An 11,431-nucleotide genomic window follows, 5' to 3' on the forward strand; every position below is an offset into this window, starting at 1 on the left:
AACAGCTTGCTGCAGAATTATTAGCATCAACCTTGCTATGAACGGAACCGCTTCCATTCAGTCCTGAGCCAATGTTTGCATCAAAAAGTCTGCATAGTGAGAACGAAATCTATCAGGACCTTCTCACTGAACAGATAAGCAAACGTCTTGAGAGGTTTTTTGAGCATTTCCCCCAAGAACTGTGCAAATGCCCCCAAAGCCAATTTGCCTAAGGTGATGGAAAACCAGGTGGTGGGCTACTTCAGGGATGGCAGTTCTCCAAAGCTGCAAAACACCTGCCCTTGGATAGCACAGTTGTACAGAACGTAAGAGGAGGAAACAGAGCATTTCCAGGGAGCACTCGGAAAGCATACTGAAAATGGAGGGTTTTTCCGGTAAGAGCAAAAGCCAGTTAAATAGCTTGGCTTAGCTGTATTTCGCATCGGAATCTAGTGGATGAGAGATGATGTTTGTTTTTAAAATGCGCAGTTTTAAAAAATTGGTCCTTCACTATCCGAGGCTTTCAAAATCATGGCCAGCACTTGGAATTGATTCCAAACTGCTAACGACTATAGATGATGATGCAATATCAAAAATGATATGTTCCAATTGTTAACACCCTGCCAACCCCATTTTGGACAAACCAAAGTTTCCAAAAAATTATTTAAAAGGCAGCCTCATACATTATAATCGAATGACAAAAGATGCACAAGGTAAGGCATCGCCGTAAAATCTGCTCCAAGCTTTGTAGACTGTTTTTAAAGCAGACATTGGATGGCTATCTGTCATGGATGCTTTGAGATTCCTGCATTCCAGGGGATTGGACTAGATAACCCTCAAGGTCCCTTCCAGTTCTACAATTCCATGATTCTAGGTGGTCACTAGAGACAACTGGTTCCCCATATTCACAACTCTATCACAACTAGCATCACTTACCCTTATGTTGGCTAAGTGAAGAGCCCTCAGTTTACACACACACTTTCTTGCTTATAGTCATAGGCTACCAGAGTCCAGCCTTTTAGCTGAACTTGCCTATTCCGCATTCTTTCTCACTACGTATTTTTTGGTAACATAATACAGTGGTACCTCGGGTTACATACGCTTCAGGTTACAGACTCTGCTCACCCAGAAATATTACCTTGGGTTAAGAACTTTGCTTCAGGATGAGAACAGATAAGGTGCAGCAGCGGCGCGACAGCAGGAGGCCCCATTAGCTAAAGTGGTGCTTCAGGTTAAGAACAAACCTCCAGAACGAGTTAAGTACTTAACCTGAGGTACCACTGTATACCAACTTTGAGCACTAAAGCACCTAAATGTAATGTCGCATGCATGTACAGGACACAAATCTACAGTTCCAAGTTTAAATACACATTCACTACACATGATCCCAAGAGGCAGAGGAAATATGTAAGGCACACCCTAGTATATTATCTCCCCTGAGCACTAAGTTGTTAACAGTGAAACTTGGTATGTATATTGCCAATATGTTTGTAACAAGGGAAGGACTATTCAGAACACACTGCAATGCAAAATCTGAACTGAGGTCCTTATTGCGATTTACTAATCGTACTAAGATGGAGGAATTTACTCCCAAGTGTTGTGTTGCTGGGGGAATTCCCTTCCCACTAACAATGGTACTTCTCTCGTTTATACAAAGCCAGCTCCCCCCGACACATATACAGCAAGAAGCTAAACTGAACATTGGTTGCTGTGTGACTGCATGTATCATTCCTAGATTGCAGATGCTGTAACCATGCAACTTAAATAGTAAGATTTTGGATCGGTGTGGTAAGATTAAGGTAAAATTCTTATTTCTGTTATATTGTAGAGAGCAGCAATGCTAATCAAGAATGCTGTAAAGTACTCTAAAAAATCTAATTCTATAAAATATTTAAAATCCCCTTTGCCTCAAAGCAGAGAATGGACAATAACTGTTTGCAACAACTCTTCTAGAGGAAGGTTATGACCAATATCTCCCCCCGCAAACACACAGTTACCAATATGCCAACACTGCTTTTTTAAAATATTTGTATACTATACTCATTAGTACAATGGTTTTCAAAGTCTGTTCCTATACACCAAAAGAACATTAATAGTTATTCAATAAGACGGTAAACAGATCTCCTGAAAAAGAGCCATAGGGGATTGTTGTATATATGCTAAGCCTGACTGGGTGTCTTAAGAAAACTGGGCGTGAACCTATAATGTACCCCAGAATCCTCTATGCCCTGAAGGATTTCTGTGGCAGATGAGTAAGAGTTCATTGGTGCCGAAGTCGACAGGAAAGGGCTGTGTGTAGGTTGGAAATTTAAAGCAGACCTTAACTGGTTTACATTCAAACCGCTAGGGGCATCACAAGACGAACAAAAGCTTAAGAATCTGGAATATGCAATTTACAGCACAATACTAATCATGCTTGCTCAGAAGTCCAACTGAATGGGGCTTAAGTAAATGGGTCAGGATTGCAGCCTTAATGAACTTGTTCAGATGATAGCAGTGGCCTACCTGTTTGGCCCTGTGGAAACATTTCAAATTCGAAGTGTTATGGGTATCATCTCATTTGTTCTCTTCCCTTTCCCCAGGGATCACCTCACCACTGCTAGACAGAAATTGTGTATCTGTGCATGCAAATACACATACTTTTCTGTGATGCCTGGGTAGAATTTGGATCCAGTAAAAATTGAAACAGATTATCTTGCATTTATATAATTATACATGAACGCAACACCATCAAGCATGCTATGATTTTATGGTGGTTTTGATAGAATCCTTTGTTAAAAACATTATGAGGTATAAACGCTATATGTAGAAAGCTGGGAAAGAACAAAGTACTTTGCAGTATAGTTGTGGGCATTCCATTCTAAGAACACTGGATTTTATTTTATTTTTAAAAAGATATCACTGACGATGGTCTTTTAAATATATCTTTAATACTATAACATAGTATAATAAAGACAATTTTCAGTGATGGTGCTGCTGCTTAAACTGGAGTCCACAGTAGCCACATGTTCCCGTTTTTGTATCTTTGTCCTGCAAATGGGAAAATTGAGGGATGGGGTGGAATAAAATTATAATTTTACCTTAGTGCTGGAAATACAGGTCCACATAAAATAGCTCTAGTGCAAACACTTCTATTTAAAACAATTCTGTTCACATACCGCCCCCCCCCCAAAAAAAAATGCAGTTCTACTCTGAAGGTTGGCATGCAGCTTAATCCTATTCATGTTGACTCAAAAGTAAGCTTCTAAGCATGTACGGATGCATTTTACAAAATGGATTTCATGAGCAACTCACACATCATTTTAGTTACAAATCTTAATAGTTACTGCCCCTCTCTTCATAATTCGATGCTTACAAATTCAACAAGTATCTGACTGCCAAATGGGGATGGGTGGGTAAGTTTATTCAAATCATCACAATGATGAATAAATACTCCTGAAAGTTTAGCTAGGAAAAGAATCCACCTTCATCTGAAATATACAGTTTTCTATGTGAGCTAAAATTATTTTGCTTTTCCTCTACAAAAGGGCTGATATGACTGAGGCACAGCTATAACAATTGCCCATCTCAGCCCCCTCAACTATCAATTTCAAAATATTTTTATCTGTTTGCCTACACTTCCTTCTACCCATTTTGAAGAATGCAATTAAACCATAAAAACTGACAAAGGCTTCAGATTAGCAAAGCCTTTCCTTCTTCTATCTTAGGCAGCTAACAAGATATAAGCTATTAAAATGAAGCAATCTACTCAAGAATACATCTGAACTTACTGGCAAGCTGCTTTAATAAGCAATAATTAAAATGAAACAATCAGAAGAGAGATTGACATTAATGGTTGCTGCAACATGGAGAATGAACGAAGGACAGGAAAAGACAATCTTTAGAATACACACAACTATACCTTGAAAATACCCATAAAAATTGCAACGGAGGGAATCATTAACACTTATCCCTTAAACGAGGCCTGCACAACTGGCGAGTCATAAAACTGAATGCAACCTATCAGCTCTTAATTGTGGCCTGCCCTGTAGCAGGCAATTCTCAACGTTGCAGTTCGCAACAGGAAACAAGCAAAGTAGATATACCAAGGATCCCAGTGTTTCCCAACCTTTGGTCCCCAGCTGTTTTCGGACTATAGTTCCCATCATCCTTGACCACTGGTCTTGCTAGCTAGGGATGATGGGAGCTGTAGTCCAAAAACAGCTGGAGACCAAAGGTTGGGAAACACTATTCTAGACTGCCCCACAGCTGATGAGATACACTGGTCAGTCTCACTTGTACACATAACTTCCTAATAATAATAATAATAATAATAATAATAATAATAATAATAATAATGGAAAACAGTGGATGGGATCACAAAGGAAAGGTTAGATTACATTACCAAGTTTATATACACTTTAGGGTGTCCCAGAGCTCCGCCGCCACCATCGCAGGATATCACTCTGGTTTCAACTTCACTCACAGGCTGCTGAGCGATCAAATCGATTGCAAAGCTTTCATTCACCTATTATAGCGAAGGAAAGATTTTCAGTGCCAGACAGCTCCAACTATACATTTGCTTTAGTGGCATGGGCACACAGGCTGCGGCTTTTGCTACCAGAGGTACTGCAAAGTCCTGTGCCTGAAACAGGGCAGAACTAATTGCCTGTCTCTTCTTCCTCATCGGTGTACTTACGGCGAGCTGAGAGTTCCTTTTGAACCTTCTCCTCCCTGCCCTCATGAACATTTTGTGTAACTTTTTAGCCACAATCAGGGCTGCTGCATTATCAGCAGTGCGGTAAGATCCTGGCCGCATCCTAGAAGTAATGATTAAGCCACAAGCTACTTGTTCCATTACTGTAAGCTGTTTTGCAAAGACTTGCCTTAAAAAGCAGAATATAAACATGCAAGTGAATAAATGCACACAACCAGATTCTGTACTTTAAAACAGATCTGAAATACAAACATAAACAGTGCCAAGACTGAATGGCTCTAGTGCCTGCTGAAGAGAAAGTCCATTGTTCAAGTCAACCACTGTATAGTGGAACCTTGGTTCTTGAATTTAATCTGTTCCGGAGTCCGTACGACTCCTGAAACTGTTCGAAAACCAAGGTGCGGCTTCTGATTGGCTGCAGGAGCTTCCTGCACTCAAGTGGAAGCTGCCCCGGATGTTCGGCTTCCGAAAAGTGTTTGCAAACCAAATCACTTACTTTCGGGTTTGCACCGTTCGGGAGCCAAGCCGTTCAGGAACCAAGGTACCACTGTATTACCACAGCATCTAGTTCATCTGCTACAGAATCGTTTCCACCGTGGCAACAAATAAAAGGGTATGCTATTATTGTACCAGCCAGGTAAAAGGGTATGCTATTATTGTAACAGCCAGGTAAAGCCAAAAGCGCTAAAAGCAGTGACTAATGGGAAGCTGGCATACATTTTTAAGGAAGTCACCTTAAAAAATGTTCAGCAGCTTTTAGATTCTGTTGCAGCAGAAACGATGTTTGCACATATACACCTGAAGCTCCACTCCCACTGCCCCAAATCCCCGCCCTTTCCAACTCAGAGGCTTGCCAGAGCACTGCAGTTGGGAGGAGAGCATGGGCAATTTCCCATATGCAGGTGCAACACTAAACATTACCCTATTTTCGTATACAGAATAGACCCAATTTAAACAGGTTGCCTCAAATACAAGAAACATGTATCCATGTAGCATTTAGTGTAACTGCTTCAAACATCAACATAACACAGCAGCTGTCTGGGCTGTGGATCTTTGGCCACACTAATACTTCACATATAGTCAAGGAACCCTGCTTTAAAATGGGACACCTATGGGACAAATGTCACACAGGTAAGAGTTTGTGGGTTTTGTTTTGTTTTTTTGTTTTTTTAAACAACATGTTCAATGCTGCATTTAACCGGGCCTTAGTGCAGAAACGGGTGGCGCTATGGGTTAAACCACAGAGCCTAGGACTTGCCAATCAGAAGGTCGGTGGTTCAAATCCCTGCGATAGGGTGAGCGCCCGTTGCTTGGTCCCTGCTCCTGCCAACCTAGCAGTTTGAAAGCACGTCAAAGTGCAAGTAGATAAATAGGTACCACTCCGGCGGGAAGGTAAATGGCGTTTCCGTGCACTGCTCTGGTTTGCCAGAAGCAGCTTGGTCACGCTGGCCACATGACCCGGAAGCTGTCCGCGGACAAACGCCGGCTCCCTCGGCCAATAAAGCGAGATGAGCGCCGCAACCCCAGAGTCGGTCATGACTGGACCTAATGGTCAGGGGTCCCTTTACCTTTAAGTGCAGAAACTACAAGTTTCAAACACCCAAGCAACATCAGGATGTTCTCCAAAGTTTCCAAGTAAGTTTCAACCCACTCCCACAATCAATAAAAGATTTTAGCTGAGGTATGTGACTTAAGATCTATAAATCTATTTTAATTTGGTGGAAGTTGAAACTGTCCAAGCTGTTAAGCTGGATTGTTCTTTCACAGCTGAAGTCAATGAACATTGTGTTAGTAAATGTGTAAAAGCACAGAATCAAGGCAAACGCTTCCTAACATGAATTTTACCTCTTTCTGTCGACCAGAAAACCGAGCCCGCCTGTAGTCAGCTTCCTCAAAAACCTGAAATAAGATAGGAATATAATAAATGCGCAAGGAGAAGACTTAGAATTCTAAACTCAAGGAATTTGCAGTGTGGTTGAAAAGGGATTAACAATAAGGAACAATAAGTATAGAAACAAAGTTTCCATACATTTTGATGTTGCTGGTGATTGTGGGGAGTGTCTAACATTTGCCGGGAAATGAAATATATTCAATAGGATAGATTCTTCACTTATTATCTTCTATGGAATAATGAGCTACATCCAAAGTTGAATGCAGTAGGATTTCCCCTCCTCTCAACAGCCTCCTGTGTTCCCCCAAATCTGCTTCAGATGGAGATTTTTTTTGGGGGAGGGAGGTTTAGAGGAGAAGGGAAATCCATTCTATCAATGGTGTCTGTTCCGCTGTTGGACAATGGATTTCATCCAATAGTGCTGCATTTGGAAGAGTGTTTCAGCTGAATCAATTCTAGTTGATAATGAAAATTTCCATAAAATTAATTACCACTGGCAACTTCCTTCTCATAGATTAAGCCAAATTTACAGCTCAAAACAAGACTTTTTGTTGGCATTTCTCTGCTTTGCCTAGAGCATTTTTCCAACTCGCCCACGGACGTTTATCATATCCTTTTGGCTTGCCTGCGAATTAGAGGGTTTGGGAAGCTGATTGTCGGCACAAATGAAGAAAATACAGGGTACTGCTTATCCAATGATTCTAAAGTATTTTTTAATGCTTTTTGAAGGATCTAGTGTTAATCCCAAAATTGGGGCCCCTAATGACAGCAAAGGTGGGCATGTCAAGTTATTGGTAAAAGACTGATGCTTCTTTACTTTCTGATTGGTAACACGGAGCATGGCTGTTATGTGAAATTAACATATTTCTTACAAAATTCTAATTATGAAAATACAAATAGCTTTGTGGAGAAATGGGGGGGGGGCGCTTTAGAATACAAAAAACCCCCCATGGTTTCATGTCCAGGAAGCCAGTGCTAGAAACTAAGATACATAAGCTAGGTGCCAAATGGCTCCTTAAACCAAAGTTGCATTCGCCAAAACAGAATATCTAGTTGCCATTTTGAGGCAAGATGGCTCTAAAATCTAATTTTCCAAATGATGAACTGACTGACTGATTGATTACGAGTTAAACTTATGGCTAGTTCAGATGACTACCTTGAACTAGGTTAAGAACTTTGGGAACTTAAAAGAAAAGTCACTTTAGCCAGGGACAGTCTATATATATACTGGCCTATTCTGATCTGTTTTTCTTAATGGTGACACGGACCATTTATAAAGTAGGAATATTCTTCACAACTGTGAGCAGGGCGGTGGGGGTAAGTGAAGACAAGCTACAACAACTACCTATAACACTGTTCACTGCTCCTGCTGCACAGAAAAAGCATTTTGGTTTCTGAAATTCATTCTGATTGTGAGGATAAAATATAACTGATAGAATTCTCTAGGATGTGGTAGTATGTGTGTGGAAACAGTTAAGATCCAATGATCCCCAGGCATGCACTTCCAGCTGGTGGAGTTGTCAGGACCCATCCTGGTACCCAGGCATTTTCACTTGGTTGCAAGAGGCTGATAATTTCAAAACCCCGGGGAAGGCTCCTAAACCCATTTGCTGATAGCCAAACACTCAGAAGTAATTGCCATTCAGTTCAACAGGGCTTACATCTAGGTAACAGAGCACAGGATTGCAGCATGAGTTCAGTAGGGCTTCCTTGCTAGTAAATGTGCAATCGCCTTCATTTGACACCTCCAACCTTCTGAAACCAGGCAGGTGGTGACTGGAGAAAGGGCTTTCTTAGCTGCTGCATCCCATATTAGAATGCCCTCTTAAGGAAGAATTGCCTGGCACTAATTCTCATGTCTTGTCTTTTCATTTACCCAGCCAAATCATCTAGCTGGCTTATATAACATTAAAATGTATTTATTTTTAAAAACCATTTTTTCTACAGCTGTTTTACCTTTGTTAGCCACCTAGAGAATATTGCAAACTGGAGTGGCATATAAGTCCTTGAACACCTAAATAAAAAAGGTTAAAGTACAACTGATGCAATCTAAACAAAATAAATTAAATTAAATTAAATTTTAAAAATCCTCCCAATAGCACCTTAGAGAGCAACTAAGTTAATCTAACCAAAGTTAAGCACCTCTGACTTCCCACTGGAAATGTTCAAGCATCTGCAAAGAAAAGGGAATAATGCCGGTCCATAAGAAAAACTCTTAAATCCAGAGCATAGCAAAGTGGATGCAAGCAACTGTGTTAATTTTACCACTGCACAAAATGAGGCTTTCAAATGTTTTAACACTTAAGGGCATGATCAAGATAGTTATAAACAAAATACATTTTACAAAATAGATACAGCAGCAATTATAACAAAAACAAGAGAGGAAAGCCTAGGCCACAGGGGGAATTCATGCCATAAGCTCCTGCAGGAACCAACAACCTGAGAAAGAGAGATACGCCTTTTTTGGCTTCTGTATCTTTTATTTTATTTGTTATTATTAATTAAATTTACAAATTGCTCAATGTCCAAAGGTCTCAAGGCAGTTTACAGAATAAAAAAATACAAAATGAAAAAACAAAACACCTACCAAAAAAACAAAATGAAACAAAACCCCAATGACCCCTGCCCACAAACACAGTTAAAATGCCAGATTGTTCAAGCTCTGGTTGAAAAGGAATGCTTTCGCCTGCAATGAAGGCGCCAGGTGGGCCTCTCTGGGGAGAGCAACCCACATGCAGGGAGCCACTACAGAAAAGGCTCTTTTTGTTTGGGGAGAGGCAGCCCTTGAAGTATTGCGTTTCCTGAGCCACTTAAGGACTTTTATAGGTCAAAATCAGGACTTCTTCTTGTTCTGATGCAGTGAACTGCCCTGAGGCCTTCGAGTGAAGGGCAGTATACCATTTATACCAGATGGGTATAATTATTATTATGCGCAAAACCAACGAATACTTCAAATAAATAAAAGCTTATTTTAAAGTTAATAATAAGGACACATTTCACCCTTTAAAAAAAAAAAGACGTTCATGACATCTTTGAGAGCACTGAAAATAGTAAATCTCCAAATTGCTGAACGATTAGTTGTTTGAATTTTTAAAGATTATATAAACACATAAATAAATCAAAACTTTAATATATTTAACCGCCCGCCCTGTGGAACGCCCTCCCACCAGATGTCAAAGAGAAAAACAACTACCAGACTTTTAGAAGGCATCTGAAGGCAGCCCTGTTTAGGGAAGCTTTTAATGTTTGATGGATTGCTGAATTTTAATATTTTGTTGGAAGCCGCCCAGAGTGGCTGGGGAAGCCCAGTCAGATGGGCGGGGTACAAATAATAAATTATTATTATTATTATTATTATTATTATTATTATTATTATTATTATTATTATTATTATTTAATTAAGTTTATCCTAAACCTCTTTGGAATGAGAAGGCAGGGACTGGGGGCTTATAAACGCTGTTGCTGCACCAGCAGAGCACCCACTGCAAGGGAGCCGGGTGGAGCCTTCAGGCTCCGAGGCACTCTATCTGAACACTCACCTGTCCCGTGTGCGTCACTTTCTCGCCGGTGGGGGACGTCCCCGCGCCGTAGCTTCTCCCAAAGGCGGGTCGCAGGGAGGGGAGAGCCGCGACGCCCCTCGCCAAAGCCAAGCCCGCCCGGGACGCTCCTCCCAAGGACACAGACAGACCCGCCATGTCGGCGACAACCCCCCTCCTCCTCCGCCTCACGCACAGAACGCGCACTGCGCACGCGCGGCGAAGCCAAAGCCACGCCCCCTGGAGGCCCGCGAGCGTCTGACGTAAACACCCCCCCCCGCGCGCGCCAGGCGGAGGGAAACGTAAGGACGTAAAGGGGGCGGGGAGAGAAGGAGTCACGTGCTCCTTCGTCATTTTCGTCCTCTTCCCGGAAGGCTACAGGCCGGCGGCGTTGCTCTTCGTCCGGTACGTAGTGCGGACCGTCTCCGCCCCCGGGTAAAGGGTTCTTGGATTAGCTTTTACGGAGAATGAAGCTGTAATATTTTTCTTACCCGGCCTGACTGAAAGCGGAGGCTCCTGTTCGCGCGTGCGCTGTGGGCTTCGAAGGAGCTGAAGGCGAAAGGGAGCTCCGCGCGTGCGCAGCAGGTTCGCGGGGGGGGAGGGCGCGGGAGGCTGCGCATGCGCGGGAAGGGTCTTGTGTACTCTCGCCTTTCGTTATCGCGCAGTGAAGTCCAGCCAGTTTGGACTCCCAAGTGGTTTCTGGGTCGCCCTTTTTCCAAGGTAGATGCAAAGCGACGAGTGAGGTTTGCAGCTCTACCCTGTGCGTTTTGTGTAGGGGAGGAAGAACCTTTGGCTTCATTTCCTCCCACTTTGGGGATGCACAGCGTTGCTGCAATACTACCTGCAGTGGGGTCAAGGTTGGTGGTTCGAGCCCGCCCAGGCACGGCTGCGGGCAGGATTCCTGCACTGCAGGGAGTTGGACAAGACCACCCCTGGGGGGGGTCCCTTCCAACTCTACTATTCTACGATATGTAATCCTATTTACGTTTAATAATAATAATATTTTTTTATTTATACCCCGCCCTCCCCAGCCAAAACCGGGCTCAGGGCGGCTAACAGCCAATAATAAAAACAAGTTGATTAAAATACAATTTAAAAAAGATTAAAATACAACATTAAAACATTAGGATGCAGCCTCTTCACAGGAGGAGAAAGGAAAAAGAAAGAGGGGGAGGGAATCAAACTGATTCTAAGCCAGAGGCCAGGTAGAACAACTCTGTCTTACTGGCCCTGCAGAAAGAAATCAGATCCCTCAGGGCCCCAGTCTCATGAGACAGAGTGTTCCACCAGGCCGGAGCCAGTGTTGAGAAGCCTCTGGTTGAGGCTAAT

At 42.3% G+C, this 11,431-nt stretch overlaps 1 protein-coding gene and 1 long non-coding RNA gene across 2 annotated transcripts; one reads left to right on the forward strand and one right to left on the reverse strand.

Moving 5' to 3' along the window:
* Nucleotides 1-2,889: 2,889 nt before the first annotated feature.
* Nucleotides 2,890-10,311, reverse strand: NDUFS6 (NADH:ubiquinone oxidoreductase subunit S6). The gene is made up of 4 exons (XM_081206673.1): nt 10,106-10,311; nt 6,521-6,574; nt 4,364-4,486; nt 2,890-3,009 (listed from the first exon to the last, which is right to left on the reverse strand). Exons 1-4 carry the CDS (start codon nt 10,259-10,261, stop codon nt 2,941-2,943), a joined length of 402 nt encoding a protein of 133 aa, XP_081062799.1. The 5' UTR covers nt 10,262-10,311; the 3' UTR covers nt 2,890-2,940.
* On the forward strand, nt 4,493-5,828 carry LOC308594022. Its single transcript, XR_014011233.1, has 2 exons — nt 4,493-5,312; nt 5,345-5,828. It is a non-coding gene; the product is annotated as an uncharacterized lncRNA (long non-coding RNA).
* Nucleotides 10,312-11,431: the final 1,120 nt, after the last annotated feature.

This window comes from Podarcis bocagei (assembly GCF_964188305.1).
Source record: "Podarcis bocagei genome assembly, chromosome: 8".
NCBI lineage: Eukaryota > Metazoa > Chordata > Lepidosauria > Squamata > Lacertidae > Podarcis > Podarcis bocagei.

Excerpts from the sequence above, each read along its gene's own strand:
- NDUFS6 (XM_081206673.1), bottom strand. The coding sequence starts at position 10,261 with ATGGCGGGTCTGTCTGTGTCCTTGGGAGGAGCGTCCCGGGCGGGCTTG. Across the intron at positions 6,575-10,105 it reads AAGTGACGCACACGGGACAG|GTTTTTGAGGAAGCTGACTA; the intron begins GTGAGTGTTCAG and ends ATCTTATTTCAG. Across the intron at positions 4,487-6,520 it reads TTTCTGGTCGACAGAAAGAG|GTGAATGAAAGCTTTGCAAT; the intron begins GTAAAATTCATG and ends TCGCTATAATAG.